This window comes from Mercurialis annua, linkage group LG3 (genome assembly GCF_937616625.2).
Source record: "Mercurialis annua linkage group LG3, ddMerAnnu1.2, whole genome shotgun sequence".
NCBI classification, from domain to species: domain Eukaryota; kingdom Viridiplantae; phylum Streptophyta; class Magnoliopsida; order Malpighiales; family Euphorbiaceae; genus Mercurialis; species Mercurialis annua.
In genome coordinates this window covers 7,107,877-7,125,347 of record NC_065572.1, presented here as the reverse complement: position 1 = coordinate 7,125,347, position 17,471 = coordinate 7,107,877, and the positions used below count along the sequence as shown (strand labels likewise).

The 17,471-nt window shown below is 31.6% G+C and overlaps 3 protein-coding genes across 3 annotated transcripts; all 3 read left to right on the top strand.

Annotated features, from left to right (window-relative positions):
* Window positions 1-4,154: 4,154 nt before the first annotated feature.
* LOC126671584 (pentatricopeptide repeat-containing protein At1g28690, mitochondrial) lies at window positions 4,155-5,969 on the top strand. The gene has a single exon (XM_050365366.1). The coding sequence runs from the start codon at window positions 4,251-4,253 to the stop codon at window positions 5,832-5,834; it is 1,584 nt and encodes a 527-aa protein (XP_050221323.1). The 5' UTR covers window positions 4,155-4,250; the 3' UTR covers window positions 5,835-5,969.
* A 136-nt stretch (window positions 5,970-6,105) lies between these two features.
* On the top strand, window positions 6,106-7,630 carry LOC126671586 (signaling peptide TAXIMIN 1-like). Its single transcript, XM_050365367.2, has 3 exons — window positions 6,106-6,405; window positions 6,512-7,216; window positions 7,317-7,630. Exons 2-3 carry the CDS (start codon window positions 7,098-7,100, stop codon window positions 7,438-7,440), a joined length of 243 nt encoding a protein of 80 aa, XP_050221324.1. The 5' UTR covers window positions 6,106-6,405; window positions 6,512-7,097; the 3' UTR covers window positions 7,441-7,630.
* Window positions 7,631-8,378: 748 nt separating this feature from the next.
* On the top strand, window positions 8,379-11,694 carry LOC126671582 (pyruvate decarboxylase 1). Its single transcript, XM_050365364.2, has 7 exons — window positions 8,379-9,427; window positions 9,530-9,693; window positions 9,890-10,451; window positions 10,593-10,681; window positions 10,808-10,925; window positions 11,017-11,205; window positions 11,298-11,694. The coding sequence occupies exons 1-7, from the start codon at window positions 8,951-8,953 to the stop codon at window positions 11,466-11,468; spliced, it is 1,770 nt and encodes a 589-aa protein (XP_050221321.1). The 5' UTR covers window positions 8,379-8,950; the 3' UTR covers window positions 11,469-11,694.
* Window positions 11,695-17,471: the final 5,777 nt, after the last annotated feature.

Sequence of the window (17,471 nt, the reverse complement as noted above, 5' to 3'; positions counted from 1 at the left end):
TTTATTAGTTAATTAATTATTTAATTTTATTAGAAGTCGTAAAAAATATTATAATAAAAATATTTAAATATACTATTTTATCATATGACATAATTGTATAAATTAAAACTAATAGGTTAGATAAGTAATTTGTAAAAATAAAAAAATACAAATTAATCCTTATAAAGTAATGCATAGTGACACTCTACATGTAGAGTTTACTATTTAAATCTCTAAAACAAATAGATTTATATAGTTGGGTTGGAGTTGTCCTACTCTAAATAATGGAACCCGATTTTTTTTAGAGTTGGGTTCGAGATGCCCTTAAAAAAGCTATAATGAAAACAAAACTTATTACAGGAGTCACCAAAATAATTTTTAATGGATGATTTGAGATATAGAAAAATTCTTACTTAAACATGGTTCATGAATTTCCATGCACCTATCTAATAAGGTGTTAGAAAATCTAATATAATTTTCTCTCTTTTTCATTATTTTTTATTTCTTCCCATTTCTCTGACACCTTATTAGATATATCTATAAATTTTTCATGAACCGAGTCTAGATAAGAACTTCCTTAAAATATAATAAAATGACATTTTTTTGGGTGAACCCTTTAATGAATCTTTCTAACCATCATATGCTATATCAGCCAAAAGACATTCTAAATGAGTCAAGAGATACTCTAAACGTTGTTCTAATTATTATAGAAAATTTTATATAATAGCACATAACTATTTTAGTTTATCTAATTGGTTGAGCATATCCCTTTAATTACTGGCTGGTCAATCAATTTTTTATTAATAAATTTTTTATTTTTATTGTAAAAAAAATATAATGTAAATACTATAATGTAGATAAAATTTAAACATCATGATATGGAATAGATACAACTTAATAAGCATATGACATAGAGCTGATAAATTTTAATAATTATATTACAGCGTGTATAAAGTTTTAGTGGTGGAGGCATTAAAATTCGCCTTTCTATCTCAACCTCTACAAAATAGCCTTTCTATCTCAAATTTCCAACCTCTACAAAATAGTCTTTCCATTTTTTTATAATAATAAAATAAATAGTGGTAAATGGATAAATTCTATCTGAATAGAATCGCGTAATAGTAATATTTTTATTATTAAATGATTGGATTTTACTATTTCATTTTTATAGGTATATGCATTATAAACAACCAGATTAGTCTTTTGTATAGCCACTAATTGTAACGTTAATAGTTCTATCCGGATAGATTCTATCCCTTTATTTTTAGTGTAATAATATAGCCATATAAAAATTTTAGCTTTCAAGCTTTGTTTTGTAAGTAGATAATTTGAAAAGAATTGAACTTTTGTCGACCTTATTGCTTTCCTTGTAAATTAATTTCCCTTTTCTAGAATTCTAGCTCTTATTCTCATACTTAATTTCTTAGCAACCAAACAAAAGATTTTATGATTAAGATGTGGGCGGTTCAAGAGTAGATTATTGTTTTCCTTTGCACGCCTAGAAAGATACTTTACCATGCATAATAGTAGTATTTAATTAATCACTTTCCTCTCAAAAAAAAATAAAATTAGCACTTTAGCTAAAGAATTTCATACTAGTTCTTAAAGGTATTTTTCTAGTTTAAACATTTTATACATTTGATGTAGAGGATGTCAACAACACATCCCAGGTTGCTTTCTCTTGATATTAATGTAATACCTTTATCTTTGAGATATCAATATTTATAATAAACTATTAGAAAATAACCATTTAGCGACAAATTATTTTGTCGCTAAATGGCTAAATTCTGTCGCTAAATAAATTTAGCATATGTCCCTATATTTCTGGTCGCTACATTTTATAGCGATGGAATAAAGAAAATTTGCAACAAATTTAAAAAAATTAGTGACAGATTTTAGCAACAGATCTAAAGCTAATTTTTCAAAAATAAAAAACAATTAATTTTTTTAATTAAAATCGTATAGTGAAATATTATTTAAACGGTCGTTCACCGTCATCCACCCACCCGCTATACACCACACACTGTCACCCACCTTGATTTTCATAAATTTCCCAACTTTCCAGTAGGCTATCCATTTTTTCGTTGCTCCCATCCAATGCTCTTTAACTCTATAGTTCTACCGCGCATAACTCCATCTTAACCAACTTATATTCTTATTATATATATATATATATGTATATTATATTTAAATATAACTAAAAGTAACAAAAATTTACTCCCATATTATAAAATAATTATTTTTTCATACTAATTATTTTTAAATAAATAATTAATAAATTATTGTTTTAATAATTATTTTAAATAAAAACAACAAATTATTACTTTTACACTTTACTTCCGCATTCTAATATAATAACTTTTTTAATAAATTATAATTTTTTAATAATAATTATTTTTTTAATAAATTATTTTTAAATTAATATTTTTTAATAAAATAATATTTTTAACGACGGGTTGTGGAATATATCGCTAAAAGTGAAAAGACAATTTGGCGGGATCCAATTTCTTTTAGGATTTAGCGACAGATTTAAAATCCGTCGCTAAATTTGATTTTAGTGACGCTAATATCCGTCGCTAATCGATTGTTTTTTAGTAGTATAAATGCCTAAAAAGAAATAAAAATCTTGCATAATCTATTCCACATAGTATAAGTTATAAACCATCAAATAATTATATGACAAGTGATATATAATGTCAGCACCAATTAATAAAAAAAAATTACTTTTAACTAAAAATTATCAGCATGATCATATTTATTAGACTAAATCATTCAAAAATATTTCATGAATAGTCAAATATTTCATGAATAGTCAAATTAAAATAGTATATATTAGTCTGTTTTCAATAATTATCAGTTTCAATTGTCGGCATATATACAAATTAGAGTAGGTATATTATTCATATTCTTTCATATTTTTTAATTTTTTTATCGTCAATTTTTTTTAAATATGAAGAACATATTTGTATTTATTTCAGTTCAATTTTAACATATTGCTACAACTATAGTTACTAGTTATAAAAAACAGTTGAATCAAATTTATTGGACCGATGGATTCCGGTATCTCGACGGCGTTTAACCTGTAAAACAGTGTAGATGGCTAATCAGACGGTTTGTACGATTAGCTCTCCGATGCTTAAGTCAGTTTAGTATTAAGGGAGAATATTTGTATTTATTGTAAATTGTGTGTTTTAGGCATTACCTCAAGCTTTTATATAGTGGTAGTGAGAGAATACCTTTTAAAATTTAAATAGAAAATAGATTCATATTTAGCATTATAATTCAAATAGGAATGAGATTCCCATTTGACATGTAAATCTATTCAGGAATGTGATTATTAATAGGAATGTGTAGTCTGTTCTTATAGAAGATTAGTATTCTAGAATCTGCTTTATTCTCGATATTTAAATCATATTCAGATTTTTCAACGAGTCTCAAGATTCGTCTCGGTGGGCGAATCCTATAAGACTCGGCTCATAATATTCCGTTCCATCAGGACCCATTAATTTTTTATTAAAATTTTTTAAAATAAAAAGTTTGCCATTTTTAAAAAGTAGATTATATATTCTTTAAGTTTTTATTTTTTGAGATACATTTTTTGAAATTTTTTTGAGACAAAATTAAGTATGTCGATATTATGTGATAACTGAAGAGATTGATGGAACCTAGAAAAGCAAAATCATTGCATTAGTCAATGATAAACTTAATTTTCAGTCAACCCAATTAAAAAAAATTCTCAATCTCAATCGTAACTTTATTGTTAATTTGATTTTTAAGTTTAATTTTTTTTTATCTTCAACCTTTATGGAAATTAAAATACTTTTATCTTTTCAAGCATTTGTCACAATTGAAAGAATTCAATTCTATAAAATAAATAAAATATTTCAACTATAAAGATATAGTTATTTAATTAGAAATGTATTTATTTTTTTAAATAATTTTAATTTTATTAATATAATAATTAAATATTATCAATCCTTATAAAAATAAAAATTAAATTTATTTTTAATATACAAGAGACCGAACCTAGGCCGGAATTATATACGAGGCCCGAATTAGGATCGGGCCGAACTCAAACTTCCGTCAAGAATAGTCAAGCCTTATCGGGTCCAGCCCGAGTCCGTCCAATCCCGGCCCATGAACATGTATGCTTAACGTAAAGACCAACCAAAGCATCGGCTAATCAATCGTCTTGCTACGAGTTGCGAAGCATGAATTCGTGGGCTGAAACGGAAGAAACCAAGCAGCTAACGAGTTAACTCAATGGGAAGATGAAAAATGTCAAATTCTCCTACGTTCGTCCCACCCATTACAATTTTCATAAGCTTGCAAATCCAAACTTACCATTAATTCAAGATTACATCTCCCACCCGACTGCCACCACTCTATCGTACGCTCTGCAACACTACATTAGTTCAGACACTCCTTCTCACGGCCAAAAGATTCACACCCATGTTATAAAAACCGGATTTAAATCTAACACAAATGTCTCAATTAAACTCCTGATTCTTTACTTGAAATGCGGGTGTTTGAGTTACGCGCGCCAGATGTTCGACGAATTACCTCAACGAACTCTTTCGGCTTATAATTACTTAATTGGTGGGTATTTAAGAAAAGGGTTAGCTCAAGAATCGATTAGTTTGGCGCGTAGGTTGATTCTTGATGGACAAAGGCCTGATGGGTTTACAATTTCCATGATTTTAAAGGCTTCTAGTTCTATTTGTGGCGGTTATAATGTGGTGGTGGATCGTAATTTAGTGAGTGTGGTACATGGTCAGATTTTGAGGTCGAATGTTGAGAGTGATGATGTGCTTTATACAGCACTTATCGACTCGTATGTGAAGAGTGAGAGGGTTAGCTGTGCAAGGAAGGTTTTTAATTTGATGATTGAGAAGAATGTGATATGTTCGACTTCGATGATATCGGGGTATATGAACCAAGGTTGTGTAGAGGATGCTGAGGAGATATTCGAGAAGACGGTAGAGAAAGATATTGTGGTGTTCAACGCTATGATTGAAGGTTATAGCAGATCAGCTGAAACAGCTGAGAAGGGTCTTGAGTTTTATGTTGAGATGCAGCGGGTTGGATTTAGGCCGAATTTGTCGACTTTTGCTAGTGTAATTGGTGCTTGTTCTGTGTTGGCGACGTTTGAGATTGGTCAGCAAGTGCAGTGTCAGCTTTTGAAGAGTGAGTTCGTTGCACACGTAAAAATTGGAAGTGCTCTTATAGATATGCATTCGAAATGTGGAAGAATTGAGGATGCTAGAAGAATTTTTGATCACATGCCTGAGAAGAATGTGTTTTCATGGTCATCGTTGATTGATGGATATGGGAAGAATGGAAAACCTAATGAAGCACTTGAGCTTTTTAATAGGATGCAAGACTGTTCGGTTGAGCCCAATTCTGTTACTTTTCTTGGTGCTCTCTCAGCCTGCGGACATGCTGGCTTAGTTTCTAAAGGTCGTGAGATTTTTGAGAGCATGGAGAGAGACTACTCACTAACACCAGGCATGGAGCATTATGCATGCATGGTTGACCTGTTGGGACGTGCAGGAAGTTTAAACCTAGCATGGGATTTTGTCATGGGGATGCCTCAGAAGCCCAACTCTGATGTTTGGGCAGCTTTGCTGAGTTCATGTAATCTTCATGGAAATCTAGAAATGGCCAATATTGCTGCCCATGAACTCTTTAAGCTAAATGCGGAAGGTCGGCCTGGTGCATATGTTGCACTATCTAATACCTTGGCAGCGTCTGGGAAATGGAATGTTGTCAGTGAGGTTAGGGAGATAATGAAGTCAAGAGGTATATCAAAAGATACTGGTAGCAGTTGGGTTGGGACTGAAAGTTCTTTATAAGCTTCAATTAGGATAAAACATGTAGGCCAACATATTAAGTCAGAAGAGCTGATATGTTTGAAATACTCTTTGTGGCATCATTAAACATTCATTATCGATTGAATATCGTTTTGTTGAACAGAATTTTAAGGTTTATTGTGCTTTCTCAGAACATTGCTTTTTTCTCAATGGAGCTTTATTGAGGTTGTCAACTCTGTCTACTAGCTGCTGTAACATTTGGGCTAAAACGGGCGCAGCAACAGATACAGTGGAAACAGATAATCAAACATTGGAAGTTTGGGTCCGAAAACATTCCTTCAAGCGCTTATATGATTTATTAGCCTTTCCAGGATTTAGGTCGCCGTGGTCAAGAGCTCAACCTACTATGTTAGTTGGATATAGATGGGCAATCCGTGTAATTTAACCTTGGCTGCATGAAGAACTAAGGGGCAATCTCTCTGAAGATAACCTAACCTTGGCTGCAGGCTTCTAATGTAATACCTCATCTGGAATAGCTGGGACGATGTATTAAGTGATGCTATCTGTGATCCGGAAATATGGATAGTGTACAACAAGCTGAAATAGTATTCAGGTCAGAAATAATCTTTAGATCCTATTTAGTTTCTCATAAGTAATGTTCGTGTATTTAACCAATTGCTAATCCATATTTGGCTAAATGATATTTCCTTTTTGCATAGAAATTCCGTGAAATTGGACTCAGGTGATGATATTCAGCGGCATTACATTTGATTATAAAGTTTGGAAATGCTCCTTTTGCTAACATAGTTTCCATTAGCACCGCAAATGAAAGGTCCGTGCTTTTTTCCTAACTAATTGATCTGTTGCGAGTATGCAAGCATAGTTTTTGTTCTCTTAGGGAGGAGAATACAAGAAGAGAACTTACATATATTCAGTATTGAATTAGGAAATCCAAATCAAAATTGGATTTAAATTATGAAGTTTCATGTGGGAGAAGGGGTGGGATTAAATGATCATGTGTCATTTTATGTGGGGCGTGTTGGTATTGGTTGGTTATCCATCCTTTGGATTTAGCTTAAAGCATACGGCACATGAATGAATTTCATTCACTGCTATATATTAATTTATTTGCTTACATAATATACATAAAAGTTCTTTTATTTTTTTTATTTTCAGTTCTTTGTTATTGGGTTTATTTTGTCGCTCCCTTTGTCAACGTTTCCATTGTCTTGGCTATCTATAACCAAAACCCAATATCAAGAAACCCTTAGCTTAGTCATTATAAGAAACAAAGAGCAAAAAAACATGTGCTGCTGCTGCTGTGATGACTGTGAATGCAGGCCATTAGGGTTTCTGTTAGGCCTTCCGTTCACTTTCCTCTCCCTCATCATCTCCCTCGTCGGTGTGGTCGTTTGGATTGTTGGGTTAGTCTCACAAACTCTCTTATATTTTATCCAATTTGTTTATGAAACATACAATAATAGGCACTAAAAAAGATAACGGATTTTCTGCTGTGTGTTTCAGATTGGTGTTGAGTTGCATATGCCCATGTTGCTTTTGCGTAACGGTGTTAGTTGAGTTTGCACTAGGATTGATCAAGGCTCCAATTTTCATCATCAAGTGGTTTACTTCTAAGATCCCTTGTTAGGATGTCACATGCAGAGATCATTAACTTAGATTACTTTGATTCATTTCTGTTGTTTTACGTTTGACTTACCTACATGTGTCCCATTGTTCTGGGATTGAACAGCTGACTTTTTTTCTTGAGTTGATTGTTTTATTATTTTTGGTATAATCTTTATTTTTTCTACTTCTTACTTAATTTGATCTTTTGATTATCTTTGGTTTGTTTTAATGTTTTAATTATCATCAATTATTGCACATTATTTAGACATTTTATAATTGATACTGTATTTTTTCTATTGAGCAAATTGCTATGAGGCTCCCTATATTTGTCATAATTCACACTTTAGTCTCTCTTGTTTGAAAATCAAACGATATAGTCCTTTATTTTTGTTTCCACCAATGATTTTGTCCCTCATGTTTGAAAATTCATTTGCCCCTAAGTTCTTCAACTTCGTTGACTAATACAAAGATTAGACAGAGGGTTCAACGGTTGACAGAAATAAAAAATGAGGGATCATATCGTTTGATTTTTAAATAGGAGGGATTAAAATGTGAATTATATTAAATATGGGGTTTTCTTAGTGATTTGCTCTTTTTTATATACTGTTTGATTTAATAATTCGTAAAAGTGCACAGTAGATTGAACATTCATCTCATTTAAAATACGAGTTTTAACCTTAATGCGTACTTTTTTTGAAGATGGAAATTCACATTAGAAAAATATATATGGACATCTTAAGTCATCACCTCAAATCATTTGTATATATCTAAATGGCTGAAAAATTCAATGTTGTATGCGATAAAAACAAGAAAGAAATAAACATTCAAAGGAAGAAAAAAATAATTTGACTTAGTCTCATATATTACTATTTTTAATAATAAATTTAATATCTTAATTTAGATAATGAATACATATTAATTCTTTAATCATTAAGCATAAAATTTTCAAAAATGCATATCAATTATTTTAATAAGTCACATTTACATATTCTAGGTCCCGCGAAATAATGACAGGCTATAATAAACAAATGTGAAAAACATTTACTCACCTTTAACGTTTGATTATGACCAGAAAGCAACTCTGGTTTTGTCAAGTTGTAATATTATTTTCTTGCATTAACATGCAAATATACCCTTTAAAATCACACATGTCCACATAAAACACAAACACATCACATCTTTAAATATCAGTAATCATGGTGCTAAACAACAGCAGAAAAACCATTGAGCAGGATTAGCCTACTTTTCTAAGGTCCAACTTAATTCCCACTAAGCCAATGATTTTTCTTGGTTTACTGTTAACTTCATTGTCCTGTCTGTTCATTTTTATACCAGCTTGCCCATTGTTTAACTGAAAATCCACTAGTTATTTCTTCATCATTAGTTTTTTACTCTCAAAAAAAAATCTTTCACAGCCTATATTTAGAACTCCAAAAACCCTTCAAAACTCACAAACAATCTTTAACAAACCATTTTTCAATACTTATATTAAAAACCCAAAAAAAGTTTAATTCTTTCATCACTATCTTGAAATGGATACTGCAAATCAGATAGGCTCAACTGTACCCCCCAGCAAAGTGTTACCTCCTGCTAAAGGCAAAGCTTGTGGTGGCACTATGGGTTATCATTTAGCTAGAAGACTAGTGGAAATTGGTGTTAAAGATGTTTTTTCAGTGCCTGGGGACTTCAATTTGACACTTTTGGATCATTTAATAGCTGAGCCAGAATTGAACCCGATTGGCTGCTGTAATGAACTGAATGCTGGATATGCTGCTGATGGTTATGCACGTGCCAAAGGTGTTGGAGCTTGTGTGGTAACTTTTACAGTTGGTGGTTTGAGTGTTATCAATGCTATTGCTGGTGCTTATAGTGAGAATTTGCCTGTGATTTGTATTGTGGGTGGTCCTAATTCTAATGATTATGGGACTAACCGGATTCTGCATCATACAATTGGATTGTCTGATTTTAGTCAGGAGCTTAGGTGTTTTCAGACAGTCACTTGTTTTCAAGTAAGTTTCAAGCTTTGAATTTTACTATTACTCTAAGTGTTTTTCTTTTTTATGTAGCAATGTGTTTGTGTTGATCTTGGTTATGATTTGGTAATATGACAGGCAGTTGTGAATAATTTGGATGATGCACATGAGCTAATTGACACTGCAATTTCTACTGCTTTGAAGGAAAGCAAGCCTGTTTATATTAGCATAAGTTGTAATTTGCCTGCTATTCCTCATCCAACCTTTGGTAGAGATCCTGTGCCGTTTTCTCTTGCTCCTTGGTATGTTTCCATCTCACCGATTTCTTCTTTTGTTATGTGATTTGTGTTAGAGATAATACTATGCTTAATGTTATTGGATGAGTTAGTTATTTGATATAGTATCGGAGCCTCTATGATCGAAAGGTTAAAAGTTCGGTACTTTTTGTTGCTTGTTTTGGTGGAATCTGAACTTTTTGTGTTTTGTTTTCAATTCCAGTGAGAGCAATCAGTTAGGATTAGAGGCAGCTGTTGAAGCAACTGCTGAATTTCTGAACAAAGCTGTGAAACCTGTAATTGTTGGAGGACCTAAATTAAGGGTAGCAAAGGCACAGAAGGCATTTCTTGAGTTTGCAGATGCTAGTGGGTATCCGGTAGCTGTTATGCCCTCCGGTAAAGGGCTTGTGCCGGAGAATCACCCACACTTCATCGGCACATATTGGGGTGCTGTTAGCACCGGCTTTTGTGGAGAGATTGTGGAGTCAGCTGATGCCTACATTTTTGTTGGCCCTATATTCAATGATTATAGCTCTGTTGGCTATTCCTTGCTTATCAAGAAAGAGAAAACTATTCTAGTGCAGCCTAATCGTGTGACCGTAGGCAACGGTCCTTCATTTGGTTGGGTCTTTATGGCTGAATTTTTGAGTGCATTGGCAAAGAAATTGACGAAAAATAGCACTGCGATGGATAATTACCGTCGTATTTTTGTTCCTTCGGGGATCCCTCTCAAGTGTGAGAATGATGAACCTCTTAGGGTCAATGTTATGTTTAAGCACATTCAGGTTAGCACTAAATTCACAATTTTAGATGCTATTATTGATCTTTTACGTTATATTTGAAGTCTATTTAAGTATTTAAGATTGCTTTGTCAGTGTATATCCATTAGATTTTCAGTTCTTCTAACATTTCTTTGAACACATTAGGGAATGCTAAATGGAGAAACTGCAGTAATTGCTGAAACTGGAGACTCATGGTTCAACTGTCAGAAACTCCACCTCCCTGAGAATTGCGGGTACATAAGTCGGGATAACCTCGATAAACATGAGAACAATAAAAATTGATTGCAGTCATCTATTTTCATCATTCTATTTTTTATCATTAACATGATAAAAATTGTTTACTGGTGATTTTTGTACAGGTATGAATTTCAGATGCAATATGGATCTATTGGCTGGTCAGTAGGGGCTACTCTAGGATATGCTCAGGCTGCCAAAGATAAGCGCGTCATCGCTTGCATTGGTGATGGGAGTTTTCAGGTGAGTAATGCCAAACTGATATAAACATTCATAAAGGACTAATAGATAAATGGATTTGAAAATGTGATAAAAAAAGTTCGTGTTTAATCAGGTAACAGCTCAGGATATATCGACAATGATTCGTTGCGGACAAAGGACTATAATTTTCCTCGTCAACAATGGTGGTTATACAATTGAAGTAGAGATTCACGACGGACCTTATAATGTGATTAAGAACTGGAATTACGTTGGCCTTGTCAATGCCATCCACAACGGTGAAGGCAAATGCTGGACTGCAAAGGTTAAGCATAACTAGGAAAAACATCTTACCTTTAAATGTTTAAGGTGGCTATTTTGTTTCAAATGGTCTGATAGATTCAATTGTTAATGCAGGTTCGAACAGAGGAGGAACTGACGAAAGCAATCGCGACAGCAACGGGAGAACAAAAGGATTCGCTATGTTTCATTGAAGTTTTGGTGCATAAAGATGACACTAGCAAAGAATTACTGGAATGGGGATCCAGAGTTTCTTCTGCTAACAGCCGTCCTCCGAACCCGCAATAATGAGTTATTGTTTTGGATGTTTGTAGATATAAGCTTCGAAATTCCAAGGAACCTGGATCTTGGTTTCGTAATCTGAATCCGAACTAAAAATAAAGATAGGATTGCTTGTTTTCTGTAAGATTCTCTGGTTCTTGCTGTATATTTCCACTTTCCTTTTGAACCAGGTTACTGTAACAATTGTATGTTGTGCATTGAATTTTTATGAATCTAAACCTTTTGCACTAAAGAGGAATTGTCCCCTTAGTTCTTGAGGTAATTGTTCATGCTGTAATTCTTCAGTTTCTGTGCATTTTACCCGTGCATGAAATTTTAGTTGAATTTAGTTGGCTAAACCCATTTAAAGACCCTTGTACTATATCATTTTTATTTAAGAAGCCCTTATACTATTTTTTTTGTTTTTCCGGTCCCTTACATAGTTTTTGATTTTCAGGTCCTTTTTAATTTTTTCCTAGTCCCTCTACTTACAATTCTTTTTGTTCCTCCAGCTCTTCAAAAAGACTTGAAAATCGGAATTTTGCCACGTACAAGACCCAAACGTAAACAACTTTAGGGTAAGGGCCTCTTGAATAAAACTGGTAAAGTAGAGGGATCTCTGAATGAGTTTTGCCAATTTAGTTTAATGTAGCTAAATAAAATCAATCAATCATTAAATAACATAATTCAGCCAACGAACAATAACGTAAACAAAAGAGCAATCTTGTGACTTTTTGTTAGTTTAAGATAAGAATATTGCAAAATTGTCTAAATTTGTTGATTTTGAAAGTTTGGTAATAACTCACACAAGATATAAAGGTTTGATATTTTTAAGTGATCAAGCCTAAATGACTCAAAGTACTTTGCTCCTCCCAACCGATGCTTTTCAAACATACGAGTGAATCAATTCTAGAAGTTTGATATGTTAAACTACAATCGATGAATGCCTCATCTTGTTGTGAATTTCCCTGAATATCTTTTTTATTTTTGTGCCAATTTTCTTCCTATAGAATCGCAATCGCAATATCATCAAAGACTAGCCAATTCGTAGGGACATTATTTGTCAAGTTGACGATGAGTTGATCATACGAATCTCGTAGACCTCGAATTAGAAGTTCAACATGTTCTTGTGACTCTATTTTATAACTCAAGAATGTGAGTTGAGAAAATAGAGTATTTAAGGTACTGATGTCACTGAAGTAGATTCCCCCATCCGCAGATAATAGACATCCCTCTTAAGAAAATTTTAATTGTATGTACAATTTTGTGAGATGATCTCATATCTCCTTCACTGTTTTCTTTTCCTCTATGCTTGGCAACACTCCATTCCATTCCATTTTGCATCATTTGTGAGTTCTACTGGCCTTTCAGTTATAACCGTAAGATAATTATCTTTTCGCAAGATAGCATTTATTTTTAATTTTCACAGTGAGAAAGTATTCCCGTTGAACTTTTCAATTTCAAATTTTGCCTCCATTACTTCTGTCACGAACTGATGAGTCAAAATAATGTCCAACTATTTCCTAAGTGACCGAACGTATGAATAGTAACTGTATATATAAACAGTGACCGTCTGTATGAACAGTGGCCATCCACATGAATAGTATCAGAACATATAGATGGTATCTGAATTGAAAGGTTGAAGTAATAGTACATAATATTCACATAAACTTAGTTTCAAACAGAGGTTACTATTTTACCATTCACCATAATTTGAATTTTAAGACCGTTTTCAAAACACGTCAAATTTTTTTATCACAATTTTATTTTAGTCGCAGTCTATTTTTTTTTTAAATATACTTTCCCGGACCGATATAACCGCTCTGATACCATTTGTTGCGGAAATAGGACTAGATAGAGTAGGATAGCAGCTGATAAATTTGAAAAAATAATAAAAATAATTTAGACATTAATTTTACTTGAAAACACCCCAAACAAATCGGGGTAAAAACCACGTACAATTATAGAAAAATTTTATTACAAGAAATAATAAGAGTTACAACAAATCTAGGAGATAACAATTATAATCTCTCTAGAAAACAGAACTCTCAAACTTTCTAAACTTTTCTCTCTATTATTTGTTGTGTTGAGATTGTACGGATGCATTTGTGCTTGCACTTGGGAGCTTTTATATAGACATCCAACTTATGTATGATTGCATCATGCATGTATGTAAAAGCAAAGAAAGTTAGACATGCATAAAGTCCATCTTCTTCTCCACCGTCCATTCATGTTTCGTACTTCATTTATTATGGTTGGCACCTCCCCTTGACAATTTAACTTCTACAGGTACTGTTGCTGCTGTTAAAACGTTCATTTTGTGGATACCGATCTGCAAACATTTTGTGGATACCAATTTAACAACGTTTATATGTTATATTTTCGTTATAATAAGAGGTTATTTATTTATTTCAGATGAAATCTTGCTCGTTAGACAATGTAAAATTATTTACTCATCCAATTTTATTACGTTAGAACGCCACATTAACAAAATTACAAAAAAAACAACACACAGAAAATTATCCCATAATAAATCGATATAGAGAAGATCGTACATTGAAAAAAAAGGCTGAATACATAGTTTGACCCTTGAACTTGTATCTTTTTACCGATCTAACTCTTAAATTTAATGTCTCACCTATTAAACCTCTGAACTTGTTAAATAATCTGATTTGACTCCTGAACTTGATAAATATGTAAACATTGAACCCCCGTATACAATTTCTTCTAGAATATTTCAAGTGATAGGTGGATACGGAAGAATTCAATATTTACGTATTTACCAAGTTTAGGGGTCAAATCGGATTATTTAACAAGTTCAGAGGTTTGATAAGTTAGACGTTAAGTTTAGGGGTTAGATGGGTAAAAGGTTACAAGTTCAAGAGTCAAAACATGTATTAAATCTTGAAAATAAACGACATAGATGATCATACCATTGAATTTCCTTTTCTATATAAGTAAAATTTAACCCGAAATGATTGAAAAATCTCTTATTGCTAATGAAGAAAAAGTTGGATTATCAATATAACAAATGAAACATTAGTTACTAAGTGTAAAAAATTTATAGTTTGCTAACTTTAAAATATTTTAATCCGATGACTGAATCTAGGCTTTTAGGGTTTTTGCCGATGACTATTGCGTTGGTATCATATATCAGTGTTTTAAAAATCGAACTGGTGGTCGAACCGATGAGGCCACCGGTTCCTAGTTCAACCTGTTTAAAATTTTTTAAAAAATATAAAAAATTGAATTCACCGGTTCAATCTCCGATTCATCGGTTCGACACCGATTTTACACCGATTCAATCTGGTTCAACCAAAAATCCAGTGTTTTACTATTTTAGATCGGACCACCGACCGGATTCCGGTTCGACCGACCGGTCTGGTTTTTAAAACATTGTCATATATGATATATAATCTCTCTTTTGATTTCTTTTATCTAATTATTTGTTCAGTCTGATAATTGAGTTTATTGCTGTGTGTTTCAGATTGATGAAGGCTCCAATTCTCATCATCAAGGGGTTCATTTCCAAGATCCCTTGTAAGGGTTTCGCATGCATCAATCATTAATTCTATTTTGGGTCGAACCCATTTAAAGATCCCTGTATTTTACATTTTTTTCCCGTAGGTTCTTATACTTCATTTTTGTATTATCTAATCCCTCTAATTACCTATTTTTATATTCAGGTCCTTTTTGAATTTTTTCCAGTCCTTTTGTGTGACTGGAGAAAAAAAAATTTTAAGTAGAGAGACTGAAAAAACTCAAAAAGGACCTAAAAATCAAAAATATGTAAATAGAAGAATCAGATAGTACAAAAATGAATTATAAGGACCTACATAAAAAAAGTGTAAAGTACAGAGACTTTTATATGGATTAAGCCTACTATTTTTTCACCTCTGTTGTTTTACTACGTTTTAACTATGCCTACATGTGCCATTGTTTCATTTCGAAGTCTTTAAATTATACTCCCTCCGTCCCGTTTAAAAAGGGACATGTTTCCATTTTTTATGTCTCATATAAGAAGGTCATATCATGATTTTTGGACTATTTTATAAGAAATTGTCTCTTATACCCCTATTTCTATAATTAATGATTATTACTCTACACACAAACTAAAAGGCTATAATAAATAAGGATAAAACAAGAAAAACTAAGTTATTGTCTTCTTAATATGTGTGAAAAAGAGACATGTTTCTTTTTAAACGGGACGGAGGGAGTACTATTTTTAATTATCTGGTCCCCTATCTTCAATTTTATCTTTTGGGGTCTTTAGACTTCTATTTTTTGATCAGTTAGATCCTTTTAAGAGGCTGGAGAAGGATTCAATTGTTAAAAAAAAGTCGAAGTTTAAAAACTCAATTGCTGAGAAAAGTAAAAGTTTAAGAATTTTATTATTGAAAAAATAAAATTTAGGGCCTCAAACAAATAAAATTAAAAATAAAAGATCAGATAATTAAAAATCGTATAATTTAAAGATTTAAAATGAATTTAACTGACAGGGAAGCCACATAGAACAAGGTGATCAATAATTGACCACCTTTTGCCAACAAAATTTCACTAATATTGTTTGTTATTAGTCTAAATTTTATAATTATATTCACATTTTAATATAAATTGACCCCTTAATTTTTTAGTTTATATTAAACTAGCTATAAGGTCAAATTACGTAAAAAAATCGCACCTTAAATTTTTTTCGTTTATATTATGATCTTATAAAAAAGCCATTTACCTAATTTTGAGTTTTTTGTTTTCATCCCTATCCAACATAGGGATATAATTGACAATTTAATAAATTAAATGATGAAATTATTAAAAATAACTAAATTGAAGGTTATATCATATTTTTTTCTATTTTAAAAAATACAAAAAAATTCTTCAACTTAAAAATATTTAAATTTATCCTAATAATTAATTAATTTTTTTCATTTAATAAAAAAAAAATCTGGAACCAACCGAGGAGCTGCCGTTGGTCCTTCTCATCGGAGAAGGAGCGGCGGCTGTTCCATCTCCGTTTAAAGAAGGAGCAGCTGATCCTTCTCCAAATGGGAGAAGAAACGGCGGCTCCGGAATTTTTCTTTTTAAATTAAATAAAATTTATTGCTATTTTTATTTTTTTTATTTTTTTTTGGAGATGATATTTTTGCACTATTAATAATACTAATATCTAATTAGCATATATATTAAAAATGAAAGATTATTTTAAACTTTGTTTTTCAAATGAGAAGAGTATAATTTAATGATTTTAGATAGGGATGAAAACAAAAAACCCAAAATTGAATACAAATGGATTTCTTATAAGATCATGATATAAACGAAAAAAAAATTCAAGATAATTTTTTTTTTAAATAATTAAGTCAAACTATAAAATTGACCCCCTAAAAAATAATTTCTAACTTCATCCCTGGATTCAACCTTTTATTGTTTCTGGTTTCTCCATCTTTGTTTTAATTAACATGATCTTTTGATTATATGTAGCTTATTTTAGCAATATTCATCTATTGCACATTGTTGAGAAATTGTTGTCATCCATAGAAAAATAGTTTTATATATTACCCTTTTAACATATTATTTTTTAACTGAACAATTTGGTTTTTAATTTGGTTAATTTGACAATTATATAGTACTATCACTATTCATATAGTACTATTCAAGACCGGCCTTAAACGAAATGAGACCCTAAACAACTTTTTCGAATTACTTATCAAAATATATATTTTCATCAAAACATTTATATGAAAAAAGAAAAAAAAACGTATTTTTATAAAAAATAAATAAAATAAAACATACACATATCAATTTTTTTATTAAATAGATAAATATATATTAATTAGGCTCTAGACAATAAAAATATAACAATTAATTATTTTAGCCAGTATTAGTCAGAAACTACATACGTATTATTAAAGGGTCTATATAATTTTTTGAATTAAACTTATAACTTCTATTATTAAAAAGCCCGATAAATATATATATTAAAAGGTCTAGTATATCTATACTATATATAAAAGCACGGATGGGGGGAGACAGGCA